At 41.7% G+C, this 20,181-nt stretch overlaps 1 protein-coding gene across 2 annotated transcripts in view; it reads left to right on the top strand.

The window, feature by feature from the left end:
* The window catches only part of LOC120371240 (sodium/hydrogen exchanger 2-like), a 92,924-nt gene that overhangs the window by 60,495 nt on the left and 12,248 nt on the right, over positions 1-20,181 (top strand). For both annotated transcript variants that reach the window (XM_039486806.1, XM_039486805.1), the window contains 5 exons: positions 4,505-4,594; positions 9,951-10,021; positions 14,093-14,257; positions 15,527-15,638; positions 16,840-16,974. In XM_039486806.1, the coding sequence (XP_039342740.1) occupies positions 4,505-4,594; positions 9,951-10,021; positions 14,093-14,257; positions 15,527-15,638; positions 16,840-16,974 (573 nt within the window). The remainder of the gene's footprint in view (positions 1-4,504; positions 4,595-9,950; positions 10,022-14,092; positions 14,258-15,526; positions 15,639-16,839; positions 16,975-20,181) is intronic.

The following is a 20,181-nucleotide window of genomic DNA, read 5'->3' as shown; positions in this document are numbered from 1 at the left end:
AGATTCTAATGGCAATCTTTTTTAAAACGTTAGTTTCAATATACTTCTCTCTATATGCAAAAATAACGATGAGTCCTTGTGACACCTTAGAGACTAACAAATTTATTAGTCTCTAAGGTGCCACAAGGACTTCTTGTTGTTTTTGCTGATACAGACTAACACGGCTACCACTCTGAATTCAATCTATATGAAATTACTTGCTTATATGTTTCTGTTTTACTATATGTTGTTCTCTCTTGTTTACAATGTCCCACTTTTAGTTTAAAATGATTTCTAATTCCCCGTTTGTATATGTAAATGAAGGTCAAAGATTTCCCATCATTTTAGTGTATGCTAATACTGAAGGTTATTAAGACCCACTTTGATTGTAGGGTCCATTTATAACTTGTGTGCTTCCCTTTAAGGAAAAATGCACATTGAGAACATCTCTTGGCATTCAAGTGCCATCTAGTGGTTAAAATATTCCTAGACACTTTTAGTTTGCTAAAGATTTTGGCCCCGATTCTCTGCTGCCCTGCACCCTGTGTTGTCATCAAGCTGCAGCAGCAGTGACTCCATAGTTGCAGCAAGGTTCCTGGTTAAAGCCCAGATTTCATACCTCCCTAAAATGCACTTGCACAGTTAGTTCATCTTGAAAACTGGTATGTCAGGTCAGGGCCCAAGGTGAGTTTGTGGTGCAAATTTGGGATTATCTAGTCAAGGAACTCCCAAAACTGTCCTGTTTTTAAAAGTACAGGGTTAGGTTCAGGGCCTTTTTTTCTGCATAACTGCTTGTGGAAAGCACATGATGCTGATACTCTTTCTTCCTGGAATGAACATAGCCTTATCTTCCCACCTTCCCCCATTCTATTGGCAGAGTTGGATGAGCAAAGCAGCACAATAGATCCCAGGACAGTTTTTCTGCATGTATCTATATGGGGCAAGATTCAGAAGGTCAGTGAAAGGGGTGGCACCATTTAGTAAGCTCCATGGGGACTTCTTGCACCTGTGTGCACAAGCTCCATACAGATTCACCAATCCAATGCCTGCCCTCCTCCCTCCACCCACTCCCCACCCTATAGAAGGTTTGAAGCAGCTGTTGAGGCTTCTGAAGCCACATTTAGAGATGCAGAGTGGCTTCACTGCTGATCTACACCCGGTGGGAGAGAATTTCTTCCACATGGACCCCGCTGAACTCTCCAGCACACTGCTCATGCTCAGGCTGCATACGAGGGGAAGATTCACACTGGTGTGTTTTACAATTGACCCCACACAGCATAGCTTCCATGCCTCCTCATATTTGAAAAGATCAATTGGGCAAAACCAGTAATGATCTTGATATGGCCATGTGACTGGGCCTGGAGCTGAGTCAGACAGGCAGCTGGATCTCTATTGTGGAGCATAATTTTCAATCCTATCTGGCAGACTGAATGGAGTGAGCGGAGGCCAGGGGGTGGGAAAAGGGGAGTTGGGTTCAGGTTGACAGGTTTTAAGATGCAAATGTGGGTCAGAAATTGAAAAGATCCGGTCACTTGGCAGGACCGCTCCTGCAGAGAGAGTCCCTGAGTCCCTGACAAAGATTGCTCTAAGGCAGCGGTTCCATTCCGCAGAAGCTTCGTAAAATAATTCTCAGGATGGTGGAAGGGCTTTTGTGTAATCTCAGAGCTCAAATGGTGATGTCATCTCCATGCGAAAGGGTGGGACTCCCCTGTGGGTATGTGTCAATAGAATGACCCTTTGACCTTGAGTCATTCAGCAGACACTTAGTATTCATGAAGACTAGCTTGATTCAAATTCTGGGTACCTGTGGCATCATGTAGTAGGGACAGCTAAAAGAATCAGAAACATTAAAACTTGCTTAAAGAAACAACAACCTCGACATGCTCCAACATAGAAAAAAATATAAAAATGATAGATCAGATATTAAAGAAAACCTTTTACAAACCACCGAGTGTAAATTGATCCAACACCTTCTGAAGTCAACAGGAGTGTTTCCAGTTACATCTGTGGATGCAGAGCAGGGACTGGAATGATTACTTCAGTGTCCCAGCATTCTTCATAATGCATTTCACCTTGGATGGAAGGGGGAAGAAATAAATGATTTAAAAAAATAACATTCATGGCACCGTTGTTTTTAAAGCTTTTTCTTTATTGATGTACATCAGCAGCTTGTATTAACAATGCTGCAAATCCTGACCTCAAGGAGAGCTTTTGTGTGAGTAAAGACTGAGTAAAAACTTCAGGGCATAGTGTAGTTGGCCTTGATACTTGTGCAGAGGGGTAAAGGGATGTGCAGGGAGTCTTGGGGGAGCACAGATTGCTTCTTTCTCTTGGAAGGCCCCAGCGGATTATTTGGCAATGCCTAAATAAAGATCTTAATGTATTAAGTGTGGACATGCCATTACATGCATGCATACATGCATATATAAGTCACAATGTCTATTTTGGTCTATCTGAACCTGTGGCAAGAGGATCGTCATCATTCCTGAATTTACACAGCAGGAGTGATCAGTAATTTTGTGAAATTTTGGGGGCAATTGACAGATGCTCAGTGCTCCTAGACTGGCCTGATGTATGCCACTTGCACCATAAAGTCCTCAAAAAAGCCTTTGATTTGTCTTGAATGCAACAAAGGAGTTTCATTGTTTTTTTCTCTGTGTCTTTAAAAACTAAATGCCATGTTCTCCATTTATAGTTCACTCTCTCTGCCTATTCAGACCATGACCTCCCCGGTGAAATTGCCAAGAAGAAACTGTTTAATTGTGAACGGTTTTGTTTTGGGTTTTTTGTGTGATGTGGACACTTATCCATTAGCAACTGGATTGACACCAGTAATACATTTCACACAGGTTATATACAGCCATCAATCAGTACTAAGGCCACGATCCAGCAAGTTTATCCATGTGGCTGCAGGAGTCTACCCCCACCCCACCCCACCCCCCCACCAGAACTCTGTTGAAGTCAATGGGGCTCTGCACAAGCACAGGGGCCTGCTCATATAAAACAACACTCAGGATCAGAGCCATAGAAATCTCTTTGTGTGTTGGGAGTCATGGTCACAGAACTCAGTACTGTCAGTTTAAAATGAAAACAAACCCAGCTGATTATCCAGCAAAAGACAAGAGGCCAAATTACATAGGCGCTGCTTAATTTGCAATATGTGTTATTTCTAAATTTGTAAGATTTATATTATTTACACTGAATGTTGATGAATTCTGTATTGACATTAGTGGTTAAAATGACACATTAATTGTTCTTGCAATTAAAGCTGTCCTCCGTGCCAACTCTTGTGACATTCAAGAGAGTCATGAGCATCAGCTACTGTATCATTTTTGCAGCAGGCCTAGCACAGGAAAGTAATTTCTTAAAGTGGCAAACTTAAGAGATATAATGGATTGTAATCACAGTAGAACTTCAGAATTTCGCATTCATGAGTTCCATGGAAAGATTTTTTTAAACTTTTTTCCCCATCCCTCACCAGAGTCATAGATAAATCACAGACGCTGACAGTAAGACTTCTGCAAGATGCTCAGAACTGTCATCAGTTAACATGTTTACATTTCAACTAGACCTCTTTCTACAAGACATGCTAGCGCTCAAGCAGAAGTTACAGGCTTTACAGCTGGGTGAAATTTGTCATTGGAATACTTTATTCACCGAAACAGGAAGTTTCAGGGTGACCAAAACTGTTTAATGGATTCAGGTTGAATTTGGCAAATAGTTTTGGCTGAATGAAAAATGAAAAAATGTGTGGATTTTTTTTTAAAATCACAATGATCTGTTTTGACATTTTTGAAATATCATGCTTTGACTTTTTGTTTGGAAATGACATTTTCTTTCTAAATTTAACTAGATTTGTTTGATTTTTTTTTGCAAAGGGTAAAAAAAAAAACCCACCTGAAAATGTAACACAGTAGAATGAAAAACATTTTTTTGGATTGAACAAAATATTTTTTGTCCTGAAATGGTTTTAAAAAAAATCCTTACATGAGAAAAAAATTAAAAAAATCAGTTTCAATTAGACTCCAAATGTTTTATTTTTTTCCAGATTTTTTGTTTGGCCACAAAACTGAAAAAATCAATTAATTGTGCAGTTTTCGTAGACTTGAGGCAGAAATTACTGGGTGAGGTTCTGTGACCTGTGTAATGCAAGTCCCTTTAGCCTGAAAATCTATGAATGTGTAAGAGGACTGGAATCGTTAACATCGCTTGCCTGTGGGAAAATAAAGTTTTTGGGTTGCAAACAGGTACAGAGTTTTTCACAGACAGTGGCTTCACATATTGAAAAGAGCAAAAAAGCTGAGGAGAGAGACTGGCCAAAAGAACTCTTCTCATTGGAAACAAGTGAGGATTCAGCATCAGGAACTGGGTTGCTATGCTAATTTTGTGTTGACGTTGGTGATGCTGTTCAACAGCAAATTTTCAGCACAGGCTAAAAGATACATAACTAGAAAACATGCTGGTCCTTTGAAAAGTTGCTGTGTTGTAAAGAGACCCTTATTTGTGTGTGTGTCATTATGTGCAGGGAATGACCATCCGTCCTCTCGTTGACTTATTAGATGTGAAGAGGAAAAGAGAAAGTGCACCCACGGTGGGGGAACAGATTCATATCCGGGTAAGTGGCTCAGCTCTTTATGCCTAGCCAAAGGGTGGGTGTGATTACAGCATTTCAATTTGCTTTGCTAATAGGCCTGATCCTGCCAAGCAATTTGCCTGTGAAGACCCTTAAGTCCTTGCAGAGTCCTATTTAGTTCATTGGGGCTTTCTGAATGCAGATTCCTTTTCAGGCTCAGGGTCATACGAAGGTAGTAAGCTCTGCTATTCTTATTGCAGTAGCACACAGGGACCTGATCAGGGTGCCATTGTGCTAGATACTGTATCTGCCCCAAAGAGTTTACAGTCTAACCTAACCCCCTCCTTTCTGCCTGTCTGGAAGGGATCAAGGAGGCAACGGGGAGATGGGCTTTCCTAGCTGGGGGAATGATCCAGCATTGGTGCCCTGTGCACCAGGCACTATCCCCAGCTCTGGACCTAGTGGTAAGAAGTTAGCATATAGGCTTAGCTGTAGTTCTGTTTTTTGTGTTTCTGTGGGGGTTCTGGCTGGCCACTAATAATCACCGAATGCTAGAAGGACACCCTCCAAAAGAAAAGAGCTGACACCAAAGGAAAACACAGCCCCAAACGTGGGCAGAGCTCTGAGTTGCGGGGGCTGGCTGGGACATGATAGCAAGTCTAGTGGTAATGTATTTGGATATATTCATATACACGGCAATTACATCTCTCCGCTTCGGTCCCTCAGCAGCAGCCTGCTCCAAAGACTCTCATTTGATTCATGCTACAGAAGTAAGAGCAATTAATCCTTTACTTGGGATAAAGATGCTCCTGACACAAAGAAGGGCTGCTGTGTAGTAATTTTCCATGTCCATGTAAGTTGGCTTTAGCCCACATAAGCACAGATACCACCCGCCCACCCAAACATATACATTGGAAATGCCCACGTTGCAGGCTTTGCAAACATAGGGTGGGCAGAGGCTGAGAAATCCCTTCACCTGGTTTATGCAGAACAGCTACCAAGCTATTTGCTACCCTGCTTATGTGCCCAAGTGCTGCACAAATAGCCTGCAAAGAGTTGTCATGTGAGCCCCAGAGCAAGACTGGGCCCTGAGGAAGTGGAAAATTTAATTGGATGTTAATTTGTAGCTTCAAATTGCAAGGGATTATCACACTCAAAAAACCAAACATACATTGTTTCCCTAACACAGTGGTACAGAGTTCTAAACTAATTTAATTTGGTGGACTTGGCTCACTTCCTATTTGAGGTTAAATATTGGGGGAGAGGGATAGCTCAGTGGTTGGAGCATTGGCCTGCTAAAGCCAGGGTTGTGAGGTCAATCCTTGAGGGGGCCACTTAGGGATCTGGGGCAAAACAAAATAGTTGGGGATTGGTCCTGCTTTGAGCAGGGGGTTGGACTAGATGATCTCCTGAGGTCCCTTCCAACCCTAATATTCTATGATCAGCCATTTCTATGAGCCTTCATGTAATTAGAAAACTTTATTTAGTGTGTTTCAGCATTGGTAGAGTTGATTTGGTATAATATTAACAGTTTCTAGAAGGGGAGAGGTGAAAGCACTACAGCTACAAACATACCCTACCTGAGGTTAACCTTTAAACAGCTACACACGAGAGAAACAGGCACAGTGAGGCTAAGTGACTAGCCCATAGTCATGCAGCAGATCAGTGACAGAGTCCTCAGTAGACCCCATATGTGTACACTCCCAGGCCAGTTCCTTTATCTATTCCTCTAGGACAAAATGGGTGACATCCTCAGCTATGACAAATTGCAGCTCAGAGCAGCTGTAGAGAATTGGGGAAAGACTATGGTGGCTTTACACTTGGCCCAAGCTCAGGGCTGGTCTAAATTCCCATGGGGTTGTTATGCCAGCTGGGGATTGCTGGAATGCAGCATTGCTTGGACAAGCTCCCTTCCACCTCTGATATGCCCTCACACTAAGGGGCCAGGTAGGAGTGGTGTAGAGCTGGCTACACCAGCTACGCGGACAGAGGACTCCAGCTTGCCAAGGGACTGCTCAGCTGCCCGTTTAGCATAGGTTAGAGTACCTTTGTACCACTGCAGCAGCCAGAGGGATTGCAGTGTGGGCCAGAATCTAGCGCCCTGTGTCTTAGATATCACAGCAAATAGGATGTTTAAACATCATTTGGAATCTAGTCAGTTTAAAAACCTGAGTCGGTAGTAATTCCAGGTAATACCCCTGTTTCTGAGTCTCACTGCCAATACCGATGGCATTACAAACAAAAATCAAACAAATAGGGGAACTGGTATGCAAGGAAAACAGCTAGTGAAAGTACAGAAAATTCTGCCAAACTTGCCCATGAAACAAACTGGAGAGGCTTTGTTTTTTCTCTGGTCAGCTGAAGTGTTGGTATCGTGGTAGTGGGATTTTTTTACTAGGCAGTGTCCTTGAAGCATTTTGTCAAAGATAAAGTATTAGTTATGAATAGAATTTTTGAAGGCAAATCATTTTTACCTGAGTACTAATTCCTAAGGAATATTTCTTTTCTCTTTTTGACAACAACAACAAATAAAATGAAAACACAGGTGTTTGCTCTGAAAGCACTTGTAGGAAACAGGCATGGCATTCTCCCAATTAGTATGTATTATGGGGCTTTGTCTAAGGTTAATGGAATAGTGCAATAGGCTGAAGAGGCTTTTCCTATAGCAAACAAGAACCACTTCCTTCTTTTGTTAGAGCATGAATGGTAAATCATCTCTAAAGATGTGTTTATTGGGTAATGTGAGCTGAAAACAGCTATGTACTAATTAAGTAGACATTGTAACAATACAGGTAGCTAGAAAGCAGGCACTCAGGAACCCAGAGGAAGCTTTCTTCCTTTAATTGATTTCTTCAGAGGGGATAATTGTAATGCTCCGTCTGGGATCCCTTTTACCATTTTGACTGAAAGACACAATTTAGGATTTTTTAAACTAAATATTTGCGGTGTTACTATTACAACGAGTGGGCTTAATTCTGCAGTCCTAAGACAGCCTGAACTTTTGCCTATGCAAGAATGGAAATGGATACGCATAAATATGAATAGATGTGCCAATCTGCTGCCTTGGTGGATCAGTGACCTCTCTGTGACAGTGGCTTAGCGTGAACTTCACCCCATCAGCGATGGTGATGCACAGTCACAAACGGAAAGCTCCCTACTCTTGCCTTGCTGGCTTGGCCTGGCTGCCCTGGCATCTTCCCATTGTTCACCTTTTTCACTTAAAGCTTCCCCTGTGGGTTGTTCACCCTTCATTCTGCAGCATGCTCTCCCCTACCTCCATTTTTCCTGCCCCACCAATCCCTATTTCTTGCTGTTTCCTAGCTGCCAGCTCCCCCTAGTTCTAACTCCCCACAGGCCAGCACATTTTGAGTAAGAACTGCCTCTCCCTCTTGACAGTCTGGCCGCTCCTCCCCTCCCAACACCTTTCCAGCCAATGTACAGAATGTCTGGTAGCCACCCTACACTGGGGATCAGTTGCCTGTCAGCACCATCCTGCTGGTGCTGTACAAATAATAATAATTATTAATTAATACCTTCCTGTCAGTGATTCTGGCTTCTGATCCTTGCTGATTTGAAGGCAGAAAGTGTAAAGACGGGACAGAGATGTAGTATTTGTAGACATCCCTTAAGATTTAATGGGTATATGATTCACCTCTTTCATTTACTTATCCAAAAAGCCGGGGGTGGTGGGGAAGGGTTGGGTATTTGTTACTCAAACTAAACTCAGCCTGGGAGACCAAGTATTGTCTCATTAGCATTTACTACCACTAGCTAAAGGGAAAAATGAAGCCCTATAAATGTAATAGGAGAGAAATGAGAAGGAAAACTTCTGTGGCATCAAATGTCATGGACTCCCCCTCCCAAACCACCTTTTAAAGGTTCTGGTTTGATGGGCAAAAAAAATGTGCTTTTCAGTTGTGTTAGCTCACTCGAGTTAGTTTAATGTGACAGGGTTTGTCTAGAATTACCAGGGGATTGAAGCATGACGATTGATCCACCGGCGGTCGATTTAGCGGGTCTAGTGAAGACCTGCTAAATTGACTGCCGATCGCTCTCCCGTCAACTCTGGTACTCCACCTGAACGAGACAATATAAGGTAAGTCGACGGGAGAGTTTCTCCAGCTATGTCAGTGGTGGGCAACCCGCGACTCCAGCTATGTCAGTGGTGGGCAACGTGCGGGCCGCATGCAGCCCATCAGGGTAATCTGATTGCAGGCCACGAGACATTTTGCTAACGTTGACTGTCCGCAGGCATGGCCCCCTGCAGCTCCCAGTGGCTGTGATTCGCCATTCCTGGTCAATGGGAGCAGCAGTAAGCGGCGGTCCCCAGGGACTTGTGGGCTGCCACTTCCCGCAGCTCTCATTGGCTGGGAACAGAGAACCGCAGCCACTGGGAGCTGCGGGGGGGCGGTACCTGCGGGTGGTCAACATCAGCAAAATGTCTCATGGTCCGCAATCGGATTACCCCGATGGGCCGCATGCGGCCCACATGCTGCAGGTTTACCCACCATTGAGCTATGTTAGTCATGTAGCTGGAATTGCGTAACTTAGGTTGACTTAGCCCCGTAGTGTAGATCTGCCCTGAGAAGCCCCAGTAAGGTGCAGTCAAACACATCTGAAGCCATGTTAGGTTGCTGTGTGTAGCCTCAGGGGAAGTCAAAGAATGGAGCAGGCTGGTTTAGCGAGCACTGTCACATGATTAACACCTACTTGCTGAAAGCTTAGTATATCTCTGTGTGCAAAAGGAGATTTCTCTAATTAGAGCTGGTTGAAGCTGCACAGGAACAATTGTATGATGGGGGTAATGAACAGTGGCATAGCAGAGTCTGCTGCGGGTTGTTCTGGTGACAACAGCTGGGGAGGCAATTTGGGAAATTCAGGAGACTTTTTAAGGTTGAAAATTTCCCTGTTCAGAATTTTTAACATAGAAATAAGCTGCTTGTGTTTAAGATGCAATGTAGGCATTGATTTTATTTAGTAGCATGGGGGTATTTATTATTCCAGGAGAAGCTCCAGCCCTATGTAGTCAGCACTATGCACCAAATATATCTTTCTCATGAAACACATTGCTCTCCAAACATTCAGTATGAGCTTCCAGTGTTTGTCAAGTCACACTATGCAGGGCATGCAAGGCATTGGCCAACCTGCATGTTTCATAAAAAACAGATCCATGTCCCTCAGTGATTATACACCTGAAAGAAAGAAGCCTCATTGCATTTTAGAACCAAGGAATAAGCATGGATGATTGAATGGGACAGCTCCTGTTCTTGTTTACTGTTTACTGCACCTAGCTGAAAATGTCCTGCATTTTGTCTGCTGGCTTTTGATGTTATCCAACAGAGTTCATCGTATATGCAATAATACACTGGTGTATAGCAAAATCCTCTCTTCTGTGTAGTTCTTGGATCATTTGCTCGCTGGCATAGAAGATATATCTGGACACTGGGGACAGTATTACTGGAAAGACAAGTAAGGATTTGCCAAAAATACAACTGTGTACATGTTTGAAAAAAAAGAGTCTGGTTTCTGTTTCCATATGGTTCCACTGGGGATAGCTGAGCTTCATTCATCTGTGTGTCATAAAGCAGATGACAGCCACAAACAAAGAGGGACAGCTTTTCTTTTCTTTCCTTAAGCTCAAAAGGTGGGACCAGGTTGTCTGGGCACCAAATCAGAACAGACTGTCCATGTTCCTCTTTCTGTCCTCCCCCCATTTGGATGTCATACATGGTGGTACTTCACTGACAGAGGACTCCTTTCTTCTCTTCCCAAAACCTTTCCCCTCAGTCAAAACAAAAACACGGAGATGTTGTAAATGAAGGTCCCAGGTGTCATGTCAACACCCTACATAACACTGGTTGCTTCAAGGATTGGTCTGTTGGCACATTCCTGTGTTGTGCTGATTAGAGCTCTGATCCTGCAAACACACACATACATTGAAGGGGTTACTCACATGTGTAACATTAAGCACGTGTAACAGTTTGCATGGCAGGAGCTATAGACCTTCCTTTTCAGGGAACCAGGCCTTCCTGATAGGGTGCGCTGGTTTGATATAGCATGGACACTACCAAAGGGCCGTCACCATTTGGGCTCTTTCATATCCTGGTGGGACAAAGTTGGGACAAGCCACTAAAAATCATATTGCTCATTTACTTTGGTTTTAATGGTCCAAATAACAAAGAGGGACTAGTGTGCACCACAAGTAAAGACTAAAGTGCCTTCCTGAACCAGGGTTTACCTCCCTAGAAATAGCTCAACCTCAGAATGTTGATATCTTTCCAGTGTGTTCAGTATCTCTTGGTTTGGCTATTTGTATTATTTCTTTTCTGCTTTATTTTAACTTTATATATATCTGAGTGTTTCCTGGCCACTTTTTTGCTATTGTATGGATTACTGGGAATGTGGGGACACAGACTGTAGCTTATTTTTCATCCTTTTAAGAGTTTTAGTTTTGGTTTTAATGGAACATGCATTTCCTTTACAAATAAAAACTAAAGGTAAAGACAGAAAAGATGGGATGCCCTGTCCACATTTGGTGATCTAGTATTTGACCTACTCAAGTGCAATATGAAAGAATTAACCATAGCAGAGTCACTACTATACTATTTTATCACCGCTAGTGATATGATAAAATGTAAATATATGTATTTTAATAAGGAGGTACAAATACAGTGGTATTATTAGTAGGGCTGTCAAGCAATTAAAAAAATTAATCTTGATTAATCGCACGTTTAAAAAAATCAGTCGCGATTAATTGCATGATTAATTGCGCTGTTAATAATAGAATACAATTTATTTAAATATTTGTGGATATTTTCTACATTTTCAAATGTATTGATTTCAATTACAACACAGAATACAAAGTGTACAGTGCTCACTTTATATTTATTTTTTATTACAAATATTTGCGCTGTAAAAAACAGAAGAAATAGTATTTTTCAATTCACCCAATACAGGTACTGTAGTGCAATCTCTTTATCATGAAAGTTGAACTTACAAATGTAGAATTATGTACAAAAAAACCTGCATTCAAAAATAAAAAACTTTAGCTCCTACAAGACCACTCAGTCCTACTTCAGCCAATTGCTCAGACAAGTGAGTTTGGTTACAGTTTGCAGGAGATAATGTTGCCCGCTTCTTGCTTACAGTTTCACCTAAAAGTGAGAACAGGCGTGTGCATGGCACTGTTGTAACCAGCGTCTCAAGGTATTTAAGTGTCAGATGCGCTAAAGATTCAGACGACCCTTCATGCTTCAGTCACCATTCCAGAGGACATGCGTCCATGCTGCTGATGTGTTCTGCGAGATAGCGATCCAAAGCAGAGTGGACTGACACATGTTCATTTTCATCATCTGAGTCAGATGCCACCAGAAGAAAGTTGATTTTTTTTTGATGGTTCAGGTTCTGTAATTTCCGCTTCAGAGTGTTGCTCTTTTAAGATTTCTGAAGATTTCTCCACACCTCGTCCCTCTCAGATTTTTTAAGGCACTTCAGATTCTTAAAGCTTGGGTCGAGTGCTGTAGCTATTTTTAGAAATCTCACATTGGTACCTTCTGTGTTTTGTCAAATCTGCTGTGAAAGTGTTCTTAAAACGAACATGTACTGGGTCATCATCCGAGACTGCTATAACATGAAATATATGGCAGAATGCACGTAAAACAGAACTGGAGACATACAATTCTCCCCCCAAGGAGTTCAGTCACAAATTTAATTAATGCATTATTTTTTTACAAGCATCATCAGCATGGAAGCATGTCCTCTGGAATGGTGGCCGAAGCATGAAGGGGCATACAAACATTTAGTATATCTGGCACGTAAATAGCTTGCAGCACTGGCAACAAAAGTGCCATGCGAAAACTTATTCTCACTTTCAGGTGACATTATAAATAAGAAGCAGGCAACAGTATCTCCTGTAAATGTAAACAAACTTGTTTGTCTTAGGGATTGGCTGAACAAGAAATAGGACTGAGTGGACTTGTAGGCTCTAAAGTTTTACATTGTTTTGGTTTTGAGTGCAGTTATATAACAAAAAAATAATTCTACATTTGTAAGTTGCACTTTCACAATAAAGAGATTACACTACAGTACTTGTATTAGTTGAATTGAAAAATAGTATTTTTGTTTATCATTTTTACAGTGCAAATATTTGCATTAAAATAATAATATAAAGTGAGCACTGTATACTTTGTATTCTGTGTTGTAATAGAAATCAATATATTTGAAAATATAGAAAGACATCCAAAAATATTGAATAAATTTCAATTGATATTCTGTTGTTTAACAATGCAATTAATCGCGATTTATTTTTTTGAGTTAATCGCGTGAGTTAACTGCCATTAAGCAACAGCCCTAATTATTAGCACTGTTTGTTATCACTTATCTTTTATCACTTCATATTAGGAATCTGTACAGTTCCATTTGTTGAACCTACAGCTGTTCTTTACATTTAAGGTTTAATTATATTTACTCCTCCTTCCTTTTGCTTGTCCAGCTCTCCTCTTTCTGGCCAGTGCTTCTGCTGTAAGTCATCCTTGTGTTTAGATCAGTGAAGGGCTGTGAATCTGAAAATGTAGCTTTTCCTTGTTTTTCTTGTAAATAACATAAGATCAATGCTGGTTGAAACAGTGATTGAAGACTGTTGTGTTACGTTGAGGTATTGAAAAATAATGGACCATCCTCTGAGATTTTCATAACAAAATGCCAAATTTTCCTTAAATATGAGGTAAACTGTATTTAAATGTAAATCTTGTTTTTGTAAAGAAAAGACCTTTAAAGTACACTGGTAATAATCTACCATCTTTTACTATTTGCTCTACAAACATGCACACCTGATTTCATGGTAAGGATTCTTACATGTGTAATCTGACAGATACTTCTTTTGTTAAGAATGGCTGTTTTTGGAATGACCACTAGATGGTGTTGAAAACACTGTCTACTAAGCAACTGAGGACTGGATCCTTCTGAGTGTAGCACCTAGGTTAAATTGCTGGCTAGAGAGAGACACATGGGGCCAAACTTGAGTATCTGTACTGGTATGTGAAGTGAACTAAATCTCCTTCAACTACTGAGCTGGGATCTGCTTTGAGACAGGATTCTGGAAGCTGCTGGTTTGACCCCAGTCACTTCTGTTTGATCTAATGTAATAAGCAAAGGTAATGGAGTTCACGATCATTTTGGCCCTTTGGGGGCATTTTATTGCATTACAAATTGCATTCTGAGAAGCTCTAACTTGCTTCATTTGCCACATTATAGAATTAATATAGAACACAACCCTGTGTTCTTTGCACACCCACAAACCAAGGTGGGCAGGACCAGGCTCTTGACCCACTAGTTGCTGGAAAGCAGACGTCTAACGGAACAACAGCCAATCTGCCAGAACCAGTTCTGGGTCCTGGGGAGGAAAGAATGAGACAGTGCAATTTTGTTCAAAGAAAGAGCATTGTAGGTTCAGCACAGCAGTGTTTTATTTTTGTTTTCTTCAAGTCATGAGCATTACAGTATCAGTACAGCAGTGTTTGTTTGTTTTTTGTTCCTGAACAGACTGGAATATTTTAACAGCAAGTATCTTCAGAAGTTCCTACTCCGAGAGTATGACCAGCCAAAATCAAGTATTGTGCTGCTCTACGAAAAGCTAGAGAGGAAACATGCCATTGAGTTAGTAGAAGCAGGGCAGTTAATTCATGAGCCGTCCCATTCATCTTTGCTGTAAGTGTTTTCCTAGCCTGGTGTAATGACACAAAGTACTTCAGAAAGGCTGATGGGAGGTTGATTCCCTGCTTGGGAATCCTGACTGCAGGCGCACTGTGTCCCTGCCTGTAACACAGACATTAGCATGTTTGTGATATTAGGTAAAATATAAATGACTAAAAGAAATATTTTTAAAAATTGTTGAATTTTGTTGACGTTTTCTTTTTTAACCATTTGAACCAGGTTCAGTCAATCCATGTTTGGTTTATCCATGCTGTGTGACTGGGCCCTTAAAAGATTAGAGTGCTAGCCAATCCCCTGGCACGTAATGGTTGTATAATAACTTTATATCAGACCCCTTTAAAATCCTAATTGAAATGGAAATTGTTGTATGATTTGGAGTAGCTGGGTCACCAGGTCTGATTTGTTGTCTGCTTGGGGTGTTAACACAGACAGTTAATCTCGCTTACAGGTGTGGAGGAGGAAAGAAGTTTGCCATAACCTGGAGGCAGGGAATGGGGTGTGGGCAAGGAACCCTCACACATATCAAATCTTAAAGCAGCATTGCCTGCAGCTCAACCTTTTGCAGCTGCAGCAGCTGCACAGTGACTAAGCAGCGCAGCTTGTGGGCAGATGATAAGGGGGCCAGGTTGACCATGTTTCCATGCAGATGCCTCTGCATCCATTGGACAAGGACTAACCTTCCCTTCCCAGTGGATACTCAGGATGTGTGGGGTTGGGAGTCTGCACCCGCACAGCCCAGCCCCCCTGGAGGAAACAGTTACTTGGAAACCTGGCAGAGTTCCCTGACCCCTTCGCCCCTCCTTGCTGGCTGCTCCGTGAGAAGAGCTGGTGTAGCCCAGACAGATGTAAAGAAAATGCTTTTGGTGAACAACCCCACTGCAATGCCAGAGGAGCTAAGCTCTCAGTCTCTGCTTCTGGCAGCAGTATGTGTGTAACTCCCAGCGAGTTGTGTTGAGGCTGTACCTGAACAGTCAACACTTACACGCATTTGGTGGCAAACTTTAAAATCATTCAAAAATTATGGAGAAAATACTGGCAAGTTTGGGCAATTATGTCAGAAATTAAAGTAACAAGACTCTAATCCCATCTCCCCCTGACATTTCTGCGCTTCCATGGTTCTTGCTGTTCACAATCCAATCTCCTTGTATTAGTCTATCTACTCAGAAAACAAGCTGCTTATTGTAACTTCAGCTTCATTAAGTGCCTTTGCAATTGATCTCATGCACTACGCATTGATGAAGAACCCAGGTGTTTTCTTTGCAGAGGCAGCCACAGGTCTGCCGTAATGGCCAAAGAATCGGACTCTCTGAATCCAGATGTGCTGGAAAATATACAGAAAATATTGGCGAGGAACCTATACAAAATAAGGAGAACAGTAAGGTTTTTCCACTCAAGCTACAGTACAGTAGTTACATGAATTGTAAAATAATATTAGGCTAATTCTCAGCAGCATGCACAGATATTGGGATTATTTAGATGTGCTACTAAAGATCTCCCTCCATGTAGAGCAAATAGTTGGCTAAGCAAAGTGAAGACTAACACTCAACTTGTTGGCATTCCTCTTATGTAACGTGGTAGCTTTAGCTCTGTCCAACCTCCCCATACAATTTTAAAATGTTGACACCCTGAAAGAGAGAGAGAGAATGGTTGGGGGGGAAGAGGGATTGTGTGTGCATGCAGAGCCTCTGGCAGGAGACTGTGGTATGGGGGACACAGAGCCCTTGGCATATGGCAAAGGGGGCAATGGACGAGCACACAGAGCTCCTGGCATAGGGGGAGGGGAAAATAGGGGGGCACACAGAACCCCCGGTTAGGGGAGAGGGCAATGGAGGGAGAAGGTGGCGAGATTCAGGGAGTCCCTGAAAGAGAAGGGGATGGGAGGGTGATACACATCGTTGTTGGGGGCGAGGGAACTGGAGTGATGCAGGGAGCCCTTGGTGTGTGCAAAGAGCTTGGCCAATAGCAGCAGCAGATGTGTGACCCTATAGTAATAATTAAAGGAAAAAAATGTTTTAAAGCCATTCAACAGTTTTGCCGTGAAACATTTACCATTGGGTGCATAGGAAATCCTGCTGTTTGCAGAACAGTTGCACTATAGTATACTATAGTATACTATACTATCTAAGCACTGTTCATATGGTGGTATGTGGAGCCTTATCTCTTAGATGCAACTAAAGCCTTTGCTTTCTTGGCTTAGGCATGAAATGCCAAATCATTAGGAATGTGGCTAATATGGGCATCTTGGCACAGAGCTACCACCTTTTGTCTTGCTGCTGTGCTGAGAGAGGCAACAAGATAAGACTTCTGTGGAAACTCTTTAAAAAGTGGGTGCAAAAGAATCAAGGTCTGGTTATTGCTACCAGTCTGAAGCTGGAGTATGTCCAGTGTAGCCAATGGAAATACTCCAGGTCTACACCAAGGGAAGTGAGAGCAGAATTTGCCCATAAAACTTGACACCTGGGAAATTTATTTTTGTGATGCTGCATATGGGGCTGATCCAAAGTCCATTCAATGGAAAAACTCCCATTGACTTCAGTGGGAGCTGGATCTGTATGATTTATGATTTACGTGAACAGGTGCCAGCATATAACAGGCATACGCTTCCTGGAGAGAGTGGGACAGCAGAGGAGGCAAAGGAGATCCTGATTCTCAGACACAGGAGCCTTCGAATCCATATGAACAGAAGTGACTCTGGTCACTCTAGAAAGGAGGTATGGAGGGCTGGGAAATCTTTTAATTGTAAAGAGGCATGATGCATGATTCCTTTTCACTCTCTTGTCTATTCAGTGGTGAGGAGTCTTATACTAACGCATATACATGTTATCACCAAACTCCAGGAAGTTGTTATTTTAAAGAAAAGAGATTCTGATATCTTTTAATAAAAGTATTTATTAACCTTCATCTGAATATTAGTGAGTACGAAACTCTTGGGGTTACCTGAAAAATTCAGCTCCCTGGCAAATAAATGAGCAGTAGTCCTTCATACAACAAAGTTCAGCTCACAGTTATCAGATATTCTATCAGTGTTAGGGCAGTTATTTACTTAGCAGTTTTAATGAATTGACACTTGGCTTTTCTGTTATAAGGGCCTGTTTTTCATGCGGGGAGGAGTTCTGGTAGGATTTCATAACAGGCAGAAACTTGGGGACACAAGTTGTCATCAACCCAGATGTATTGTAAATATTTTTTTTAATAACTTTTTCAGAAAGACAGAGCCATTTTTGTAAGGCTTTTATATCACAACTTTGACGTTATTTTTTAAACTAGTTACAGTTTTGAGAAGCCTTCAAGAAACAAAAGCAAATCAAAAGAACTATAATATACCTAATTCCTAAGAGGCCCATTTTAGGGCCAGATTTACTGTTGGCATAACTTAATGGCCCATCATGTTCTGAATTAACAAAGAAACTGACAAACTATTTCACTTTGAATATTAATTACTGTGCATGATTCAAACACCTGTGACTACTTGATGGCATCCATTACTTATATTGACTTCAAGCAAGCGAGCAAGATCAGACTCAAAATATTTAGCTTCCAAATCCCCAATTCAGCGGTCCATATTTTCTGAACAAAGCACTTTAGCACGTGCTCAGTGGGACTTAAGCACATGCTTAAATGCTTTGCAGAATTGCTGTCAAATCTCCAAGGGCAAACTGTGGCTCTTAATGTGTATAAGAATAAAATTGTGTAACAGGAGAAAAGTATGGTATTTAAATGATTAATGTTTATTTAGCTAGTGATTTCCCATACAACATAGGAAGCTCCAAACCACCATGAGCTTTATTCCCCTCAGATTTCTTTGTTGAAAATCCAGTCATTGAAGAGCCAATCAAGATATCACGTAATGTAACAAATGCCTCTACTTCCAGTCCTTCATTCACAGAAAGGTGTTTCAGCTGTAGACGCAAACAACTGAAAAGATTTAATTTGATCATTTACATGCTGATTGATACTTATAATTCAAAATAGATAGAAGACAACATGGCATGTTCTTGTAGAACATTTGGTATAATTAAATTTAAAAAGAGCTACATTAAACTAATGCTAATGTTGTGAGCAAGATTGCATATTTTAAGTAAGGACATTCAGGGATTAACCCTTTCACAGCATCATAGACATCCTCTATTGTGCCTGTTAGATATTGCAGTGAACATGATATTAAACATGGGAAGATTCTTTCCCTAAATAATTCTATTGGGCCTTTAAGGTGACTGAACTCTGTTATGCCATTTAGTAAAGGGAGCAAAAGCCAGAACATTTGTGTTGTATCTGGTGAGTAAGCGATGGGTAGAGTCAGCAAAATGGCTTATACTGTATACATGCTCACTTTGCAAACTTGTGAAGGAAGTAGGTATCCCACACAGTCAAGGGAGGCACTGATCCTGCAATGGGATTTATGCAGGTACAGTTTATTACTGGACAGGGAACATAGTTAGCACACTTCAGTGTAGCCTGTAGCACTGCAACATGTATCTTTACATTATGTTAATTGTAATATGAAACTGTCTGAAAGTGAACTGGTATTTAACAAAGTTAAAGTTAACAAAATGTTAATTTTATGCTCAAAGTGACTGTCATGTCACCATGTTTTGGTGCTACAAATATAAATACTTAGGCCCAGATCCTAGAAACACACATTTGAGTAACTTTACACACTAGAGAAATCCTTTGCAGTCAGTGGGACTACTTATCTAGGTGTTTGCACAATCAGGACCTTTTCTTGGTAATTTTCTGATGTCATTTTTTACAGCAAACAGAAATGAAAGAAATCTGATTAATGTCTGAAAATTCTAGGAATATGTCTCATACGTGTTCTAAAAGAGTCTCAGTGTATAACTCGGAATGATATAGAGTGACAAATTATAGCAGTTGATTGCATACAAATGCAGGTTTTTTTGTTGGATTAAATTAAAAATGCATTGATAAAATAGATTTAAAAAGCCAAATATTTTCATATTATGTCATTTAGGCTTAGAGTTTTATGCCAAGTTGATACACACAGTCCATGTTCCTGCAGAAAGGATTCATTACTGAAAACCCCATAGAACTCTAACTAGGAACTTTTGAGCACTGAAGTGTAATTAAGGGTCACATACTCTGCTTTAATGTGGATTCCAGGGAAGAATTTGACCCTCAGGATTTTATTTGAGACAGATATAGACCATTATACCAGAGAAAAGTATGTGCTCTTGTTCCATGCAGTATTCTATTCTGCATTTTACCACAAGATGGAACTATTACAATTATACTCACCGACCAAACCTGAAATAAAAGAAACCTGAAACAAACTTCCTTTGTATATACCCTCTGTAAGCTGTTGGTCGGGGCTTAACTCTCCCGCTGGCGGGAGGGGAGCCACACCGACTCGCTCCTTGTCCCCTCTAACTGGTGGGGCGGCAAGAAATCAGGGTTAGCACCGTCTCACGTTCTCAGGCCCTCTGGATCGGGGGGGCTGAATAACAATAGTTCAATATAAGCCCAGGCCCTCTGGAGCAGGGGGCTGGGTGACAGCAGTTCAATATGAGCCCAGGCCCTCTGGAGCAGGGGGCTGGGTAACAGCAGTTCAATATGAGCCCAGGCCCTCTGGAGCAGGGGGCTGGGTAACAGCAGTCTGTCTCAGCGCCTTCAGGCCCCCTAGATCAGGGGGGCTGAACAACAATCAGTCTCAGATTCTCACAGCGATCAGTCTCATGAAGGTTCACAGGTTCAGACCCTCAGGCAGGGGCTGAACACAAGGCACACAGTCAATTAGTGTAAGCCCAGGCCCTCAATCGGGGCGGGGCAGCACAATAGCAGTTCTATATAAGCCCAGGCCCTCTGGAGCAGGGGGCTGGGCAACAGCAGTTTATATAAGCCCAGGCCCTCTGGAGCAGGGGGCTGGGCGACAGCAGTCTATCACAGCAGTCCAGTTTAGG

The sequence above is a fragment of the Mauremys reevesii genome, linkage group 9, assembly GCF_016161935.1.
Source record: "Mauremys reevesii isolate NIE-2019 linkage group 9, ASM1616193v1, whole genome shotgun sequence".
NCBI classification, from domain to species: Eukaryota; Metazoa; Chordata; order Testudines; family Geoemydidae; genus Mauremys; species Mauremys reevesii.
This window is presented reverse-complemented; position numbering and strand designations above follow the sequence as displayed.